This window comes from Aplidium turbinatum, chromosome 6 (assembly GCF_918807975.1).
Source record: "Aplidium turbinatum chromosome 6, kaAplTurb1.1, whole genome shotgun sequence".
NCBI lineage: Eukaryota > Metazoa > Chordata > Ascidiacea > Aplousobranchia > Polyclinidae > Aplidium > Aplidium turbinatum.
The window spans coordinates 21,693,849-21,713,509 of NC_137477.1; the positions used below are offsets into that span (position 1 = coordinate 21,693,849).

At 36.3% G+C, this 19,661-nt stretch overlaps 1 protein-coding gene across 1 annotated transcript; it reads right to left on the bottom strand.

The window, feature by feature from the left end:
- Window positions 1-1,116: 1,116 nt before the first annotated feature.
- LOC145772501 (semaphorin-5B-like) lies at window positions 1,117-17,087 on the bottom strand. Its single transcript, XM_082584373.1, has 13 exons — window positions 17,074-17,087; window positions 15,094-15,167; window positions 14,573-14,724; window positions 12,206-12,391; window positions 9,758-9,897; window positions 9,292-9,398; window positions 8,817-9,002; window positions 8,204-8,350; window positions 7,392-7,586; window positions 3,809-3,964; window positions 3,346-3,489; window positions 2,408-2,552; window positions 1,117-1,753 (listed from the first exon to the last, which is right to left on the bottom strand). Exons 1-13 carry the CDS (start codon window positions 17,085-17,087, stop codon window positions 1,747-1,749), a joined length of 1,653 nt encoding a protein of 550 aa, XP_082440499.1. The 3' UTR covers window positions 1,117-1,746.
- Between the last annotated feature and the right edge of the window lie 2,574 nt (window positions 17,088-19,661).

Here is a 19,661-nt window from a genome sequence, read left to right on the forward strand (position 1 = left end):
AAAAACAATTGATGAGGCAGAAACAGAATGAATGTCCTCAGTCTGTGGTGAAATGAAACCGTTTCCTTTGGGATGTACGATTAACATTGTTATCTTTTGCAGCAGCACAAACAGATTTTTTTAACTTTATCACATCTTCCATCGCTCTTTTCATTTCCTCTTCAACAAATTGACCCTTTTTCTTATGCGATGTCAACATTAAATGCTCACCAGCTTTAGGCTACTAGTCTAGTCTTTTTATAATATTTTGCACTCCACTTACAGTAGCCTACACAATAATTTATAAAATAAATGAAACATGATTATTGTCCCTCAATTAGGCATTGTGCTAACCCATGAACCATGGTTCAAGGGACAACATTTTTTATGTATTATGGATCAGAACTGTTGATAACAAAGTTCCATCTTAGCTTTACTTAATTAGAATGAAGTAAAGTCTAAAGGAGCTGTATTAAATCCTGCACTAGGCTATATATTGCCAATAACAATTTCTGAATACTATGTCCTGATGCTAGCTGTATTTAAGTTTGTGTAAAGCTCCGAAGGCAAATGACAAATTTAACTAAAACACCTCAAAATCACACCCCACCATCTGACTTGCAAAATTTTAAAAGATTCAATCCAGAACTTTCTAAGAACTAAGAACCAGAACCTACTATTAAAGGCATACTAAATGAAAATTTCAAACGGGAATTTAGCATTAAAATGAATAAACTGAACATTCAAGAATACATTTCAAAAAAAATTACCAAAAAAATTTCTTTTCAATGGCGCTGGTAAGGCCCAAAGTCCAATGTTTCATTTATTTTCATTTTTTTCAAAATGACTAAAAAGTGCAAACACTGCTCGAGAATACGTCACTAAAGACAGCAATAACAAAAGCCACGTTACCACATCTGATGTTTTGAGCAAACTGTCTGATGTTTTGATGTTGAAATGTGTTGTTTTGATGTACATACATACATAGCCTACAGTCAAATCCCCCGCAGTAACAATTGTTGCGCGATTAGCTGATTGCTACAGTCTTTAGTGACGTAACTGTACGGTCGCACGCTTCGCTGCTCAGGCCAAATCTCGTTTTGAAAGCTCTGACAAAATCACGCGCGCAATGGTGGTCAGACCGCAATGGGGCAAAATTTTATTGAAAATCGTTTTATGGTAGCATGTTAAACACAAAGAACGTGGAAAATCGCCAAGTCAGGTTTTTCCTTTAGTATCCCTTTAAACCAAACGCAACTTATTTAGTCAATCTACTATACATAGGGTTTTATTATAATTTGGAAGGGGGTGGCATGGATCAGATATGGTCATGGGTCCATACCTTCACCCTAACCCTGCTTGGTGTGATAATTGCTGGCATCGAAAAGCGGTTGATAGGAAGCTTTTCAAGAAGAAAACGATTTTTACTGTATCTTTTTTATTAACAACACAAAAAACAAATAAAACAATTTGGTTCGTTTATATTTCGTTCAGTGACTATATTCATTGCTGTTCACGATTTCACTGCATCTTTCTCTTTTTAACAATTTTTAAAATCTTATTCCAGTAAACATTAAGCCAACTGATGAAGTCACCTCTGCAATTGCGTCACGTTAACAACAATAATATACTACATAAATTTGTAAACCGGACTGTTTTTACGTAATTTGTAAGGTCATTCGCTTAAAGTTTCAATAAGCAACATCAGGAAAGATATATCTCAAAGTATGGAGTTGTTTCAGAAGATACCTTTTGTTGGTGCATCATTCAAGATCTAGAAAAATATTTAGACGGTATTTCAACTTTCAAGTATCATTGACTGCAGATACCTAGGCTGCGATTTAAAAATGCACTATCATTCATAAGAATCGTTTCTTTACCTACAATATATTTGCGTTGGTTGGGCTACATTTGATAAGTTTTGTCATTTCAAAGACTTGCACACAAACAAAAGACTTACACACTTAACGCACAAAGATTGCAGTTTTTGTGTTTTACGCTTGCTAGTTCCGTAATAACTAATATGCTATGAGACTAACAGCATATTGGTTTGGTTTGGTTGGTTGGTTGGTTTGGTTTTGAATCTTTATCCTCGGACTGGCAAAGCCTTGATAGGTTATTCCTGGTACTTGTTTGCATACTTGTAGAGGCTCTTGACGCAGGGCCGGTTACCGAGATTGGCAGAGTGAAGTTTTCCGATTGTTGAAGTGTTGTCGCCGAGAAATTATTCCATTCACTAGGTGCCGCTGAATGGAGAGCAGTCCTGAAATGCGTTGCTCAAACGCACACCCCGAGAGTCGAACCAGCGCCGCGTGATCTTGAACCCGGCGCGTAACCACTGAGCTAACGGGGCGGGCATTATTACAGAACAAGCAAGCGTGACATACAAAGACTACAATCGCATGGACCAACAGCATGGTATTGTTACCTGGGGCAAGAAATGGTATTGCATATTCTACTTTGTGACAGCCTTCTGGCACATGCGCCCGGCCTGGAACAAGTTCTTGTTCTGGTCCTTCTACCCGTCCCACAAGTCACAGTGCAACGTGAAAATGCTCCCCATGCTGAGAGTACTGTATAAATTGTTTTGTTAAATTGTAACCAACAAAAAGCAAGTTAATGGTTAAAACACGCTACAAATAGGTTTGTCATGGCTATGATTGTAATCAGTGGGAGCTCGTCCCAATAGGCTGCAGGGCTGCAGCTCACCCTCGTGAAATTGGTGAATCTAAATGTAGCCTAATGTAAAACATTTTTGCAACCTATTGCGGCCCATCCATAACAACTAGCAACGAGCTGCCACTGATTGTAACAGTTAAGACTTTTAGAATTTTTTCTATACATTGCAGCATATTCGTCCGTGTTCTAGAAGGCCGTTATTTGATTGTCTAGTATGCTTTTTAAATGGCTTCATGGTTTGTTGAATGCAAGAGCATCGTAAACGCATCTATTGTGATTCCATTCTATCATTATGAGGAATTCATTTAAACGTGTCATGTTGTTGAATGAAAGAATCTGGTCTTAAAAGTACCTACAACCTACAACCACTGGTAGCCGAAGAAAAATGCTAAAATGATGGGCCCCTGGCCCCCTATCGAGATAAACTGCTGTCTACAACCGCTTTTGCTTCATTTCAGAACATGCATTTTGTCAAATGTTGTGACATGCAACTAAGCCTTCCCTTCCAGCTCCAGCATTGCGTTACAACACAGGAAAAAACTAAATCTCGTGTACAGGTAGTTTATGTTGGACTTCGATTGTTTTTTGGTAAAAATGTTCTGAAAATGTTTTTACAAGAGGCTATTTGCTGCAAAATTTCACGTTCCAAAGACTATTATTTTATAAAGTATTTGTAGATTCCCTTACCTGCTGGACAAAGCTGAGTGTTACATCGTTGCCTTCTTCTTGGTCTTCCCGGACAAGTGGAATCAAGACAACTTCGAACTTTTCTTCTAAAACCACCACCACAAGTAACGTTGCAAGAAGACCACTGCTGCCATGAACTCCAACCTAAACATTTACAATTCCAAGAAAAATCAATTAAAAAAGAGTCGTAAAAAATGATTAGGCTACTTTGCAGCTGAACAATCATTCTATCTTTGTTTGCAAATTTTATTTAAACAATAAAAGTACGGTATGATAAACAGCATTTTTTTTTCTTGTTTAATGATAGATTTTTTCTGTGTGCAAATAAAAATTTAAGTATACACTTGCGTTTAAAAAAACAGTAGTCCATCTACTGTGGTCATATTGTCCCATATCAAACATTGTTTCTAAATGTTCTCACCATATTGCACTCCCAAGTGTAGGCTAAGTTTTAGTAATTTACCTTTTTGTTGAGTGGGGCAAGGTTTTCTGTTACACCGCCACACATTCCTCGACTTTCCCGGACAAGTTGTCCCTCTGCAAACGCGAGTTCTTCTTCTGACACCAGTAGAACCACAAGTTGCTGAGCATCTTGACCATTGTTGCCAGTTTGCCCAACCTAAACCATTTTTAAAATTTAAGGAATGTACAATCAAGTTTAATTGGACACAACAAACTGTTGCTAAGTTGTAAGTTCTCTTTTATTTCCGACTGTCCTATAGAAAACAATAAGCCTACTTAACAAAAGTCTAAAATAAATGGAGAAAATGAATAATGTTATTTCTAAGATGATGTTCAACCTTTGTTCCACATATGGCCAACAAATCTGAATGAGATTCGAATGTGTGGTCAGAGGCGCGGGAGGCGGATGCCCCCCTGCTCTTAATTTTTTGTGGATAGGGGGAGCAGGGGGGCAATGGTGCCGTTTTAAGGTTATGTAAGCTACTGCACATTTTGCAATACGATAGAACAATTTCAGATATTCTCTTTTAGCCTAATTATAATCTTTCATTTCTGCCTCAAAATAATATTCACGACACAAAATTCTGTATCACAGTAGGTTAGCCTACATCATTATAACATAGCATGATGCCCTTCCTTGTCATTGTTCTTTGTATGCCGGACACTTGTATCATTTCTCGATGATGAGCTGATGGATGAGCAATTGAGCATTATTGCTATATCTTATCTTAAAACTTAAAAAAATAGCCTTTCAGCAACACAAGTGCCCTTTTTTCATAATCCTGCCCTCCCCCCCAGTCAAAAACCGTTCCGGCGCCCCTGTGTGTGGTTGGAGTGCATTAATGCGAAGATTACTAGTGAAGCCTATCTGTGCGGTGAAGTGAACTCTCCTATAGAGAATCCACCTCCTATAGAGAGTCCACCACCCCACTCTCCTACAGAAAGTCCACCTCTTACACGAATGAAGAAAAGTGGTCAAAATAACAGCTTTATATTCCGTACCTTTAGCTTAGTGGTCAACCTAATATCCTGCCTTTCTCACACATCAATTAAACTTTACTTCAGACTTAATTCAAATTAGATTCCTATACATTGATTCATAGCATCTTTTCACAAATTGGGACTAGGTGGGCAAATTTAAAAAAAAGGGCAGTTTTAGCGCGAGAGGTATGTTAAAAAAGGCACTTTTCGCGCGTAAATGATGAGAAAAAGGGCATTTTTTCCCGAGCGTAAACTATGCAAGCTTAAAAATGTAAATTTCTCAGGCAAATTGTGGGTAAAAAGGCATATTATACCTAGACTAAACATTTGAGACCCATAATTGATTCCTATATTCATCCCTGCCCACAATATTTTATAAATAATAACACAAGCCAACACACTTTTTGTGTCAGCATAGTAAATGTCATTCTAGGATATATTTTGGGTGCTGAATTGATGTGATATTTTGGGTGCTGATGTGATACAAAAATCACATCAGATTTTTTGTATCACATCAGGATTTCATGATATCTGTATGCTTTTTTGGTAAAAATTGATAAAATGGACTCCTGATCTGTATTGGTAGACTATGGCGTTTCATGGAATTTGAACCCATTTTCGTCAACAAGGTCTGCGATAAAGTCTAAAGTCTACACAAGACATACAAATATAATATTAATGAAAACATTGAGGTATTTTAAGACCAGTTTTATTTTTTTTATTTTTTTTTTTTATTGACGTCTGGTAACTTGAACCCAATTCTTCAAAGTTTATCTGCTAACACTAAACGTTCAACGTTCTTTTTTTTACAAGAGTAGGCTACATTGTTATTTTTTTCGTGGAAGTAGGTTTGGTGGCTGTGCAAATCTCCAATGCATATTTTAAACCTTTTGATTTTGCCATCTTGTCCTTTTGTTGGTGCTACAGTTGTGTGTTTGTAATGTCATTCGCTATTATGTTTGCGCCAGCAAAGAAAAATAAAATTGAAGAAATTGAATAGAATAGACACTTAAAAATAGGTTCAGTTCTACAGAAAAAAGGAAATTCACATGCAGTTTTGGGAAACGTTACTCTGGGACAAACTTTCGCTTGCATGATTTTCGTGAATGTTGTGAGTTGATTTAGGATTTCTATTGATCTATCGTCTTAGGTTTTTTACACAAGCTTTACATGCAGTATGTGGAGCCCATGATTTGTCCTGATTACCCAGGCGAATTTTGAAATATGCAAGATATGCTTGTTTCACAAAATTTGTTATGGTTTGCCTTTGGTTAGGAACAGTATAACTGCCACATATGTAACAAAAAACATCAGGGTCATTTTCACATTTTCTCCTTGAAGATGCCATCCTGCTACTTATTCATACCACAAACAGAATTAACACCTTGATAATATGAAAAAATCTGAATACATGAAAATTCAAAAAAGAATGAGTTATAGACAAGTTTTACATAAGCTTAAATCTCCACGTTCAGCAAAAAAGATAAAACCGATGTTATATATCAAAAGTAGAGTGGTACTGACAACGTGAATGTAACCCTGCCTGTAAGGGGTGGTTTATGGACAGTTCTCAGAAGATACATAAATTGGATGGTCTACCATAGACAGATGGTCCACTAGCCAGACGGTCTATGTGACTTTTTTGACCAGTGGACTATCTAGCTAGGGGGTCTTCTGACTAGTGTAGGCTACCTTCTGAAGATAGGTCGGTCACCCCAATGGTCATGGTGTCATCATACATCTTCACATGTTACAAAATAAAATCATTTCCATGATTATGACAAATTTTCAAACACTATTGGCTCATAAGGTCTTTACAAAACGGTAACAGTAAGAGAAAATTCGGCCAAAAAGCCAAAATTATGAGAAAAAATATCATGCAAAAATCTCAAAAACTTGATGTGATGGGTAAAATCTGTGATTTTTGAAATCAGCAGCCTCAATATACCCCAAATCACATCTTACATTGCAGACACAAAATTTTTTATCTTTTTTGTTGGCCTGTGTAATCTAATAAAATTTAATCTAGCGACATTTAGTTGCAGAGGTCTCTTTTGTACTAAAGTAAAAAGAAACAACTATGATAATAGCCATAAAAGAAAAAATATGATAATACAGTAATAATAATACAGTATATGAAACACAACTGCTAAAATAGTACAATGAGTTGAATCTTTGCAGAATTAGATGATTCTAAAGAGCTGATGGTATTTTATTTTAATGAAAATCAGGAAACAAACTTCGGTAATTCAGACATTTAGAATCTCACACAAAATATGAGGTACTCACAACTCAAATTGATAATAATTAATCTGCTTGAATGGAACATTAAGGATATTGTAAGTAAAGTCAAAGGTAGGCTGATAAGTTTTAAATGTATGCTGAAGCTTTCCATTTAGCTGTTCATTCTTTAACTTGGATCTAACTTAAACAAAAATTAAGTCTTAAAAATTTCCCACCTAGTTTCAAACTAGGTGGGCAAAGAAAGGGCTAGGGGGGGCAAGCAAAGGGACTAGGTGGGCAATTGCCCACCTAGTTTATATGTGAAAAGATGCTATGCATTGATTGATAAGGCACAATGATTAGAGTTGAATGTAACTGACCTGAGGGTTTTGGTCTGGAACACGGTCGTGTGTTGCAAGCTTGCCTTTGCGATGATCTGCCGCTGCAAGAATTCGCGGGCCGACGTACAGAACACCTTCGTCTGCGAATTCTCGTTCCACCACCACAAGTTTTGGAACATTCTGACCAAGGTCGCCATCTCAACCAAACAGGTTCAACAAAAATTCGTTTTCCGGCTGTTTTGGAAGAATTTAGATTATCAGAAAATCACTGAGATTTTTTATTGAAAAACGTTAAACATACTCCAATGTTATTACTGGTAGGCTACCAATAAGCTACTGCTTTCTTAGACCAGCTTTTTAAAAAATATATATAGCCTACAACTTTTTGAACAAAAAATCTTGCATAATGGCATATCAATGCTTTAATATCAAAGAAATAAGCTTTTAAAGTATTTTACATACAGTCTTTTATTTGATCCTTAGCCTACATATCATATTTAGTTGATTGCGATTTCTGTAACAATAAGTTATTAGTTGAACTCAGTTGCGGATCCAGGGGGCACTTGTTCGCGATCCACCAAAAAACAAAAAAAAAATGCTGTTTTTCTAACGTTTTTCCTCTCTCAATCATCTTACATAAACCAACCAACGACATAAGCGTAGGCTATACACGCATTCTGAGTCAGAGGAGTATTTAAGAGGTAAGAAGTTCAGTCACAAGCTCTTCAAACTCTGAGAAAGAATATACAAAATGTAACTTACTTATGTAGTTACATATAGGTTATAAAGTCATCGCTTTAGTTGTAGATTACAGTCTACTGAACTAAGTCCAGTGTAATGTCTACACTTACTGCATGGTCTATTTTCTTTGCAGTCGCTTGATTGTAAGCTTGGTCCTGAACACCTTCCAGAACTCGGCCGACAAGATCGTCGTCGCTGTCTGGTTCCATCACCACAAGTTGTCGTACAAGAGCCCCAACTACCCCAGCTTGTCCACGCTACAAATTCAGTACAGAAAAGTAGCCTAGTAAGTTATACAGAACCAAACTAAGAAAATGAAAACCGATTTACGTTTCATTAATTTGCTTCTAGAAATGGAATTTGTAACCAATTGCTATAACAAGTCTATATATTCTTAATTGATCACTTTACTGAAGTCAACTTGCTGTTGCACATTGCTCACTACTCTTGCAGTTCGAGCACTTTTGAAAGATTGTGAGAGTACCAAATGCGGTCATCCTCTACGACAAATGGAAACTGCCACTCTGGACTATCCTGTGAATATGAAGGCCTTCTACCCAATGTATTATTAGCTAACGTATACGTTGATGAAACCCTAGGTCGAAGCCAGTGGTGCGCTCGGCAGTTCAAAATTTACCAAACTGACCAAGAAAAAGGAAGTCAACGGTTAACCTTACATTGGAATTTGATGAATACTTTCTAGCCGACACAGCAATGACGTACTTGCTGTTGGTCTCACAGGCGATGACGAACATTTTGTAAATGGTGCGCAGAGAATTTGGCTTTGTTCAACAGCTCCTGCGCAATCATCATCCACATAACTGCTGCATTTCCGTCGCCTTAGCTTTCTCCCCCCTCCTCCGCAGGTTCGACTACATGCACTCCACTCTGTCCATTGTAACCAATTGGCTATAAAAAAAAAAAAACAAGGTAGCAATGAAATGGTATAGAGTGCGTCTACCGTTGAAGTATGGTCCTTCAACGATAGTTTTTAATGAAGTTTGAAGCAATTTTTGCCTAGCTGAATCATTTTCATCTTGGCCTATGTTTTCCTATAATCAGAAATGCATCTCATCTCTACCCCTACAATGCGTAATAATCTGTCTGAAAACGATGCATATTAGACAAGTCACAGTTTAATAGTAAATTGGGCGTGGCTGTCTCCCAGACAGCCACTTATCTGGAGCTACTTCCTTACTGTTTTGCTGGCGTTTCAATCTTCCTTCATTTGTACAAAGATTTCTTTCACATGTATCTCGTGGATCATCACACTCGCTGCACGGACGGCCTGGTCGATATGGTAATCTAAAAGTAATATTTTGTAACATTTGCTTCCACCAAATGTTTAGGTTATGTTCCAATGCTAGCTAGGTTGTACTATTTACAGAATGCTTACAGTGATCTGTGAAAACATGGTGAAAAAATAATATGACGGTCCACCTGATAGACCATCTGCCGTTGTATTTAAAGTCTAGATCACCGCCATAGAACCAATGATGGTGACTTGCAACTCACAAGCAATAAGAACGAGAACGAAAAGCAGAAAAGACAAAGGTCTGACTGAGAAAATTTGTACAGATATGAAAGAAAACGTTTTCTTTTTTAATAGCCTAAGCCTTGGCCTGCATCAATAAGCAATAATAGAATATCAACCTCATTCTTACTCAAGATAATCATTTCCTCTTGGTCCATACAAGCAGTAGAAGAACACAACCTCTTGGTTTTCTCTTCGTCTATTTCCAAGCCTTGCTCGAGAACACGTTGAGGCTCCACAACCAACAAGAAAAGTGGTTGCCCAAATCATCTTAAACATTGTAAAACCTTTATTAACATTTTAGTTATGGAATGTTGGCTACATTCAAACTACTGTACTTGTAGGGGAGAGTGGGGCACAATTGGACATGGGGTACAATTGGACATCGTATTTTATAGAAAAAATTGGAAACTCTGGAACTCCATGCCTCCGCAAACAATTAGTTTCACATCAATCGTTGTAGCCTACTATGAAAATTCTAAGAATTAGTGTTAGTCGTGTATTGAGTTTGGCGGTGGGAAGTCTTTTAGCAACTGTATAGTATTTTTTATGGATTTTGTTTTAATCGTAACTTTTTTATGTAAACAAAAAATTTTAGTTTTTTTTTCTGTTTAAGCCATAGCCTACAGTAAAGTATCTTTTCATTGCCTTTGCTTTGACCTGACTTTTAGAGCAAGTTGTCCCTGCCCAACTTTAAATTGATGTTGGTGCGTGGGGCACAATTGGACACAAATTTTGGGGTACAATTGGATAGCAACACACATGGTATATCATACTGTAAGAATATTTCTTTTAATGGTGTATGGTCTCATGTAATACAATGTCATTTAAACGTCGTAATAACATTAAAAATTCATGTTTTGGAAGACAAGATAAAATTTTAAGGGGAGGGGGGTAAAATTGCTTTTCCAATACTCCCCCTCCCCCGTGGTAAGGTCCCTGATTTTTCCGCAATAAACAAGTGAAATCTATTCATTAGAGTCCTTGTCATTTTCTTGATTACTTTTGTGTTGGTTTAAACTGTTGTTTCTAAACCATTGATAAAATTCGCAAATGTTCAATTGTGCTCCATTACCGGGGTACAATTGGACACAAACAATATTTTTTCAATTGAATATAGTATTTAATATGCGTTGCCTAAGTGTTGTTTCGCTGTCTCATTTTGTTAACAGTGTGATACTTTGTGCAAAAGTTGGATTTTGTTAGACTTTTAATAAAGACGCGATTTCTATTTTACTATTTTTTGTCCAATTGTGCCCCACTCTCCCCTACTCAATTCCGAAATATCGGCAATGAACATGCTGAGGCAGTTTTCTACGTGGTCGATGCTGAAGACTGTAAGGTACGCTCCCGTTGTGGCAGGTTACACTTTTTAAAGGAATGCCAATGTTTTAGTTTACGATAAAAGTTCTGCGTTACGATCAAATTGGTCTAAAGTTTGATACGACACATAGTTCATTCCAAAGACAAGCAACAGAAGGGAAGATCAATGAATAAAACAAACAAAAGATAACCACGAATGATTCAAAGATGAAGCTTTACACAATAGGCAAAAATAAATTAAAAGGTGCTATTAGAACTGTCCAATGTCCATGGCCATGAACAACAGCGCATGTGTCTCTAGCCCAGGGGTTCCCAACCATTTTACAATCTCGTATCACTTGGACGCTCTGTACTGCCAATCGTACCACTTCTTGCAGAACAAATAGTTTGATCAAATCATAATTTATTCAGGAGAATAATATTGGCGTACTAAAATAACACTAAAGCACCACAACTAAATTTAATGAGATTTTTGTTTGCTGTCCACCAATTGATTGATGCCCGGTGTAAATCTGCTAACAGCGCATCGAAAGTCATTTCTATTCGCACCTAGTCGGTTTCGATTTTTTAACTTGATGTTCATCGTGACTGAAAATCCCTGCTCGCATTCTCACGTGGAAGGGAAAATGAGTGGCTGTGGAATAGCATGGGAAGCTAGCGTTGAATATGAAGAGGCCATACTCAGCCAGAAGTTTATTGGAGAACATTCCTTGTAATTGACTAATTGTTATTATTGAACATTTTATTCCGATCTATTTTTAGCTTGCAACTAGCATTATTCGACGCCATTTATAATTTAAGCTATAATACAGGAGGTGATATCTATCAAGAGCAATCATTTGACATAATTAACGCCCATTGTCCCACAGCATTGTACGACTTTTCAAAGCAACTGTGCTCCTTGTTGACAATTGACATGACCTGTATTTTGAAGATCGTAATGATACGAAACAACAAGAATAGTTATGTAACAATAAGAATAGGCTTCTGGAATTTTTTTTTGTAAACAAAATCAGATAAACAAAATATAAAGTTGTTAATCCACGTTTTTGTAAAAAAAAGGAAGCTACCCGCGTACCACCTGAAAAACCTTCGCGTACCACTAGTGGTACGCGTACCATAGGTTGGGAACCCCTGCTCTAACCCTAAGCACGAGAAAGGAAGTTTATCAAAATACATCCAGTAGCGATCCGTAATCTACACTAAAATGTAATGAAATTTTCGAGCAATAAAACGTTATAAATCTCTTTTTCACCTGTTTGTAAAGGTTGCAACCAGTAAGTCCAGCGCTGCATTGATCGAACCCTTCTCGGAATTCAAATTTGTCTCGTTGAGTCAGCCAATCTTTGATTACAGTTCCAACCAATGAGGCACCAAAGGGCCTAGTCGTGATCAATTTACTGAGGCCTAGTCCCAAAAATCTTTGACTTGCTTTTTTGGGCTGTAAATATTTTTCCAAATGTGTAAATCAATTTGCTTCTTCCAAAGTAAGGTTTAGTTTTAACTTTTAACCGGAACGGAGTTTCTTGAACAAAGATGATCACATTACTAAGGGTATGAGACATGTTTCTACGACACTTATACGCTGAATCATTAGGGTTAGTTATTAAAAGTAAACAGGTGTAACTTGTTTTCCGAGCTTCAAAGCCACATTCTGGAATCTAGATTAGGAGAGACGGCTGGGGTAAAGTGCACAGTGGAGTAAGATGAGCAACACCTGTTTTTGGATAAACAAGTCGGCAAAAATTTATTTTTTCTTTGTCCTCAGTATATCACCCATACTGCCACCTCAGTCAATATATTTGTTATGTCCAGTGTGAATAGCATTTCATAATTACAGACAATTATATTGTTTATGTCGAAAATTCTGAGTTTTTTTGTTGTTGCAAAAACTGAATAATTTTATTGTTACATTATATAAATCAAATCTGTTTTTTTTTGTAGGTATAAAAGGTGAAGCTATTCAATAAAAAGCTTAGATTAGTTAGACTTATAGTTTTTTAAATATTTTCAATTTTGCCGCAAAAATCATGAGCTGGTTAAGTGTGCAATGCTAGTTAAAGTAGACTTTCTTGGAGCAGTTGCTCAACCTACCCCAAAAGAAATAACATTAGCTTAATAAAAGTAATTTGCGTTCTTCTGGTGACTATTTACTAGGTTACCTCCTGATGTTAAAGATGATAACTAGCTTTTGTATTTCCGACGTTTCGTCAGTCAGCACGACTGACTTTATCAAGGTGGCTAAAACAGGTTAACACAACCTGTTCAGCAACGATGGCACAACACAAAAACATACTGATAAAATGAATAAAGTAAGCAGCAAGAATCAGAATTAAAACACGCAACAAGATACCTAGAGGTTAAACTGAATGCAGTGAATGCCTAAAACTTGCTGCTTACTTTATTTCTTGATTCTTGCTGCTTACTTTATTCATTTTATCAGTATGTTTTTGTGTTGTGCCATCGTTGCTGAACAGGTTGTGTTAACCTGTTTTAGCCACCTTGATAAAGTCAGTCGTGCTGACTGACGAAACGTCGGAAATACAAAAGCTAGTTATCATCTTTAACATCAGGAGGTAACCTAGTAAATAGTCACCAGAAGAACGCAAATTACTTTTATTATCAAATGCCTGGTGAACAGTCTCTCTCTGTTTTTACTAACATTAGCTTACTTAACGTTTAAATTGTCAAGTTTTGTTTTTTTGACTTCATTGGATAAAAAAAAAACAATGTTATGTTTGAAAGCATATTGCCTTGCAATTATAACAACATACTGACAGAGAAGTGCTTCAGGTTATTGCAATTGCTCAACTTACCTCAGATCATTTCTCAATTTCCCCATAAAATTTTGTTGGATTAAGTTCAGGAACACTCATATAAGTATTAATATGAAAAAAAATATATAAATCTCAAGATGATCAAACTCAATCTAAAATGTAGCCAATCCACTAATGCTTCAAGCCCACCTTTTAAAATTTTCCAAAGCGAACCTTTTTTTATTGCAAAAGCGACTTGAGCAAAACGATGCTCATCTTATCCCACCCTCTCCCATAAGAAGTTATTTCTCATTCAAGAAAAGGTAGCGAAAACTGGTTGGTGGTTTCAAGTTGGGGCCAACCAGAGCTGGATCAGTTATATAGTTTTTAGATCAATATTACATTATAATTGCAATTTAGCGAAGGGTTTATGCTTTTGGTACATTTTTGTTTCGAAAATTTATGTTAATAAAGGGTTGAAATTGATTTTCGGTTTCAAGCACGTTACTCACTCAAATGTTAAACGCACTTAAATAATTGGGTATGCTTAAACATGGAGTTAATTTACGTCCTGATGGTAAATTTTATCCACCACTAAATGAATTAAATAAGCAGAAAAAATATAAATTGAATTGTAAATGTCTTAACTTTAATTGGAAAAGCTGGTGGGAATAATTTAATTTTTAATCAAATGAGCTAAAAAACGCTTAAAAATTGTGACTTTGATCATATTGGTTCAATCTCAAAGTTCTGAAGATGTCTGATTAAATGACGTCATAATATAGAACATATTGCACGTTTATTTATTACGTAGATTTGGAGTGTTAATATTTCACGTTGACTGTTTTGAAACGCTAATTTCCTACCAGTCTTGCATTTGCATCACATTCCGAAGATAAAGCGGAAGCAGTTTTTGCAAGACTAACATCCCATTCCATTTTTCTCATATTGGATGACGAGGGCTTCACGTCGCGTCTTACTTGATTGTGAGCTTCCACAATAGCCTGCCTTATCTGGTCTGTAAAGTAAAATGGAAAAATGTTAAGTGGTGAAAATTTGTGAACCTTTTCTCATTGAAAAGCAAAAAATAATTAATGCACAAAAGTAAATCACAAATCGGCTGCATGGTTTGATGAATACTATTCCATGAATTTAAAAAAAATAAGAAAACTATCTTTTTTTGTCAAAGAGACTTAATGTAAACTTAATTTCGATTACCTACCTTTAGAATTAGGCATATGTTTCATTCGCTTTGTTAAGAAATTCAACGTTAAAATCAGCTTTCTTATCTTCCATTTACCACCAGCAGGTTACTTGGGCTAGAAGTAAACTATTTTTGATTGCTCTGCTAAATGTCCTCAGTTTGAATTGTTTTTAAAACTTTTACCTGAAAACTGATGTCTTTGCGTAACTGCTCTGCGGTATCTGCCGTGGGTATGTTCCGCTTCCAATGCATCGTACCTATGAACACATAAAATAAAGTAGACTATATTTATTTATTGTTGTGATTTAGTAGGTCACTTCAGAATATGAATAACCTAATCCCTATTTTCAATTCTTTTTATTTCCAATAGGCTTGGTGGTTTGGCTATTAACGTGACTCCATGTAGAATTGGCAAGGAACAAAACATTTTTTAATAGATGGAATCACTTCAACGATTTTTGACGACGTTATGACCAACCTCCTTTATGTTGATTAAAATACAATTGACACTTTTCTTCTCTTACCCTATTTCCTATAACTTGAATATTAAGTTGGTAAAATTTAAGTTTTAACTAAAACATAGCTTTTGAAAGGCAAGCACATGTAATCAAGCTCCCTCTAGTTTTTGAATCTGCATCTAACTCAAAACACATTGTAGTCTCTTTTCTCTATGTATAGTGAATTAACTTAAATGAATCTAATGGAGCGAGCAAGCCATTGAGTTTTTTTGTAGGTAAATTGCATTTATTTTTATTTTGGAAAAAGCATGTGACCAAGTAACTCCCTGGACCCGTTACTGATGAAAATGAACTGCAGCTGTTTAAGCCTAAAACAAAGCAGGTTATGGTTGGCAGACTTTGGGATGGGCAGACTCTAATGCAAATTGTTGTATATTAACAATTCTCTATTATAAATTGTCTAGATATTAACTATTCTATTTCAGAGAATATGAAAGAGATGAGAAAGAATGAAAAGAATATAAAAGAGATTATTTTTTGCTAAAATAGTAGAAGTGAATGTTTTATTTCCCCTACATCGAAAGAGTATGGGGCCTTTATCTAATGCTTCTTTGCCCCATTTTTAAACAGGCCCATGATATGAAAAACACCATCGTTGAACATTTTGGAGCCGCCACTAAAATATATAGAGCCACCAGTGGATTTCTGGGTGAGGGCCAGATGATTCTCACACGGCACTGGCTACAATGGATTTTTAGCAAAACTCAACTAAAAGCGAAAACAGTCAGAAGAAAACTTCTTTTGAAAGTACTGACTGTAGCCTACTGTAGATCATTGGAGCAACGATGTAGGCTACGGGAAAATTTCTAAAGTTTTTTCGAACTTTAACAAACAAAAATCATGCGTTCTTTGTGCAATTGCAGGATTGCTGCTAAGGTTTAACTATTTTTATTTTAAACTGTCCAAAAACGATTTGACTTTATTTTTAATACCTCATTAAATTTATCGCTGCTGCATCGTTATTGGCTTTGCCCACTGTAGACTAATAGCCTTTGACGTATCGTTTTTAACGTTCGTGGTTTGAGTGAAAGAGTTGCTCATCACTTGTGAAATTACTCACAAGCAAGAAAGTTGTTTCTCATTTACAGCGTTGTGCAGCGTATGTTGCAGCTTAATTGATAACGGCGTTTGTTTGACGATAATTGACGCGGGTGAAGACTTAAAGCACGATACAACGAGAAATGGCAAGACAATTCACGTTCTGTCAAAATACAATTTTGTTATAAAAAGACCATTAAAATTACGTTTAAATTTAATTATGTTTTCGCTTTTATTTTCCACTTAATTTTTCATGAATTCTCAAGTTAGTTTCCCTCTTTGGTTTCTGATTCAGAACCTTCCCAAGGGGAACCTTCAGTCTAAAACTCAAAGAAAAAACTTCGCATCTTTTGGAAGTGCGGTTTTCTTAGAAGTGTCTTCATTTGAGGCTCTAGTCTAGGACCTCATTGGTACGAAATCCAAATTATCAACCCAACGGCCCTGATTGTATGATTGGCTGCTATTTGATTTCTTAACACACAGCGACAAAATACTGTAGGTCTATTTCAAAGTTGATTATGGTTTACCGCTGTGACCAATATCATCGTAACGAAATTAATAGAATACGAAAATATACTAGGTCAAACTTTTCATTGAGTAAACTTACCTCTCCATCCCCATCGCAGAAGTAAACAAAAAGGATGAAACATAAAAAATATAACGCAATATCATTTTGTTTGTCTTGAAACACAGAAACTGCAAAACCAAAACAGGTTTCAATGCAATGTAAAGCAATGTAACACTAAAGAATTTAAAACTATGGTTGATTGAAGAGGTTTTAACTTAGCTCAAGTGAGCAACATATCACTGTTCCTTTTCAACAGCTTATTTACCTCATCCAATGCGTTTGGCTAATGTGGTAATGAAGCCAATATTCTGTACTTTTGAGTACAGAAGCACAAGGGCAAGTTGTATCGTTCTGGTTTCGATACTTTGTCTCGCTCCACTGACCTTGCCGCATGGAGCCTGACCCTGCTGCGTTTAACCTTGTTTACTTTTTTAGAATCTGTTATACAGCGCAACTCCCATAGCACTATAGCTCCATTATAAACAAAGGATTTTTGCACTCTCCTGATCTTAAAATAGACACAAAATTATCATTAATACCGTCTGATTCTCTGGTTCTCAGATTCTCAATTTTTTTGCCATCAGTAGATTCAAAATATACCATTGCCTTAAAATTTCAATAAAATATTTTATTGTTTTAAATCAAGCATACTATCATCAATGATGCCGAATGCCGTGTAGTTTTGTAACATGTATTTATATTGTGCAGTAATGTTGCAATAGTTTTGTCATACAAAATTCCATTGATTTATTTCCTGCGTTTCGTTGGAAGCGTTTACAAAAATAGTAGCCTACTTAACGAACAAGAACTATCGCCTAACATCACCGATAATAGTTAAACTGAAATAATGGCTAAAATCGTTATTTTATTTTTTGTATACTTGTCCGAGTTTTTACGCAACGCTTAATTTCCTGTACGTTCCAAACTCCAATATCTTACGCATCTCTCCGCATGACCCTTCTTCCTGCCATTCTATGACGCGTTACTTAATAAAATTGACGACATCGTTAAAAAAGTCAAAAATAACCGAAGAAAGTACTTGCTTTACTCGTCTTAACTTGCATAGCAAATGAAACAAACGTCATGCAGTGAAATGGCATAAAAATTAATATAACTTAATTTTGTTTCTCGGCAGTGTGGAGGCTACACCGGTATGGTTAACGAAACACAATGCTCGCTGTTCTATAGTGAGTAGTGAGGTAGTGCTGACGCCAGGAAGATCGCTCCTTTTCAACATAACTTAATTTTGATGTTTTAACCACTGAAAGAGCAGAAGGTAACTAAAGCTTTCCAACTACATACGTTTATGCTGCCAATGCCCTTGGAAGCATAAACAGCATAAACAAATATTTACATTTGGCATGCCAGAAAGATTGCTTTGTCTCTAATTTCTTCTCTTTAAATGCTGTTTTATAATTTATTAACATGTTTTGTTTATAATATACTGCAGCGCTTCCCAACCGGTGAGTCGCGACCCATTGGTGGGTCGCAAAGCTACTTCAGGTGGGTCGCGAAGCATTTCTAAATGTTAATTAATGTTAAAATTTTCTAAAAAATACCAACATTATTATGGATCTCACAAGCCGCAGTTTGGTCTTGAACAGTACTGCGCCCTCGCCATCGCTGCTCTTCACTTCATTTGATTACTTTCCATTTTCATGAATTGTGCACCCTGTTTTCTATTAGATCGTGAAATTATTGCATTATCATTCCGTAACAATTATGCAACAAATAAGTAACAATTAGATGTGTTGTGTCCTTGGCTTCAAAGGCCGCGTTGTGTCGCATTAACTATTTGAGTACGTACGCCAGTAGTAAAGATGCCATAATAAAGATGTCATATCTCATTGTGGTTCGCACAATAAAACTTGCATTAAAAGTGGGTCGCGAACTGAAAAAGGTTGGGTAGGACTGATATACAGTATTATTATATTTTTATTATTATGAATTTGTTATAAACGTTTCGGTGTTTTGCAAATTAGAAATCAAGACTTGTTATACTGATACAAAATATCCATGCAATTTGTTTTCCCCCTGAAGTTACTAGCTGGATCCGAACTGTTGTTTCGTCATTTAAAACATACAGACGTTCCACTCCGTTGAGTTGGTTGAAGATGATGCAATCGTTAATGGTAATGCTTGTGGTCTGTTTTTCCGCAACATATTTGCAAAAAGAGAAAGATGCCATCATGACGTGTTTAACAGTCCCCCTCCTTATCTTTCGGCCGGAACTTTGAGTAGAGCTGCTATTTGCAATGTGTCAGCTCTCGTTCTCCAGATTTGTGCCTGCCAACCGCGTCAACAGCGCATCGCGAGATGTTAGTTTTATTACGCAGTGATACCAAGTGATGGCGGTAAGCGAGCGATCTCTAATGTTGTCTCAAGATACTTTGGTTAGAGATAGAAGGACAGTAACTTTCCGTTGGCCTTTACGTCCAGCTCAACAATCATATATCAAGTCAATAATTCAACCAAACAAGGAAACGCCAAAACTGTGAATACCATTATTATTCCTAACATCTCACTCACTATGACATCCTTTGTGTCTACTAAATACTATTTGATACGCTACTATATAAATCTTTGCAAGTTTTAGTCAAGCAATGACCACTGCACTTTGAATTGTT

Excerpts from the sequence above, each read along its gene's own strand:
- LOC145772501 (XM_082584373.1), bottom strand. Across the intron at positions 9,898-12,205 it reads GTTGCAACCTTTACAAACAG|ATGATTTGGGCAACCACTTT; the intron begins GTGAAAAAGAGA and ends ACAATGTTTAAG. Across the intron at positions 9,399-9,757 it reads AGAGGAAATGATTATCTTGA|ATTACCATATCGACCAGGCC; the intron begins GTAAGAATGAGG and ends TATTACTTTTAG.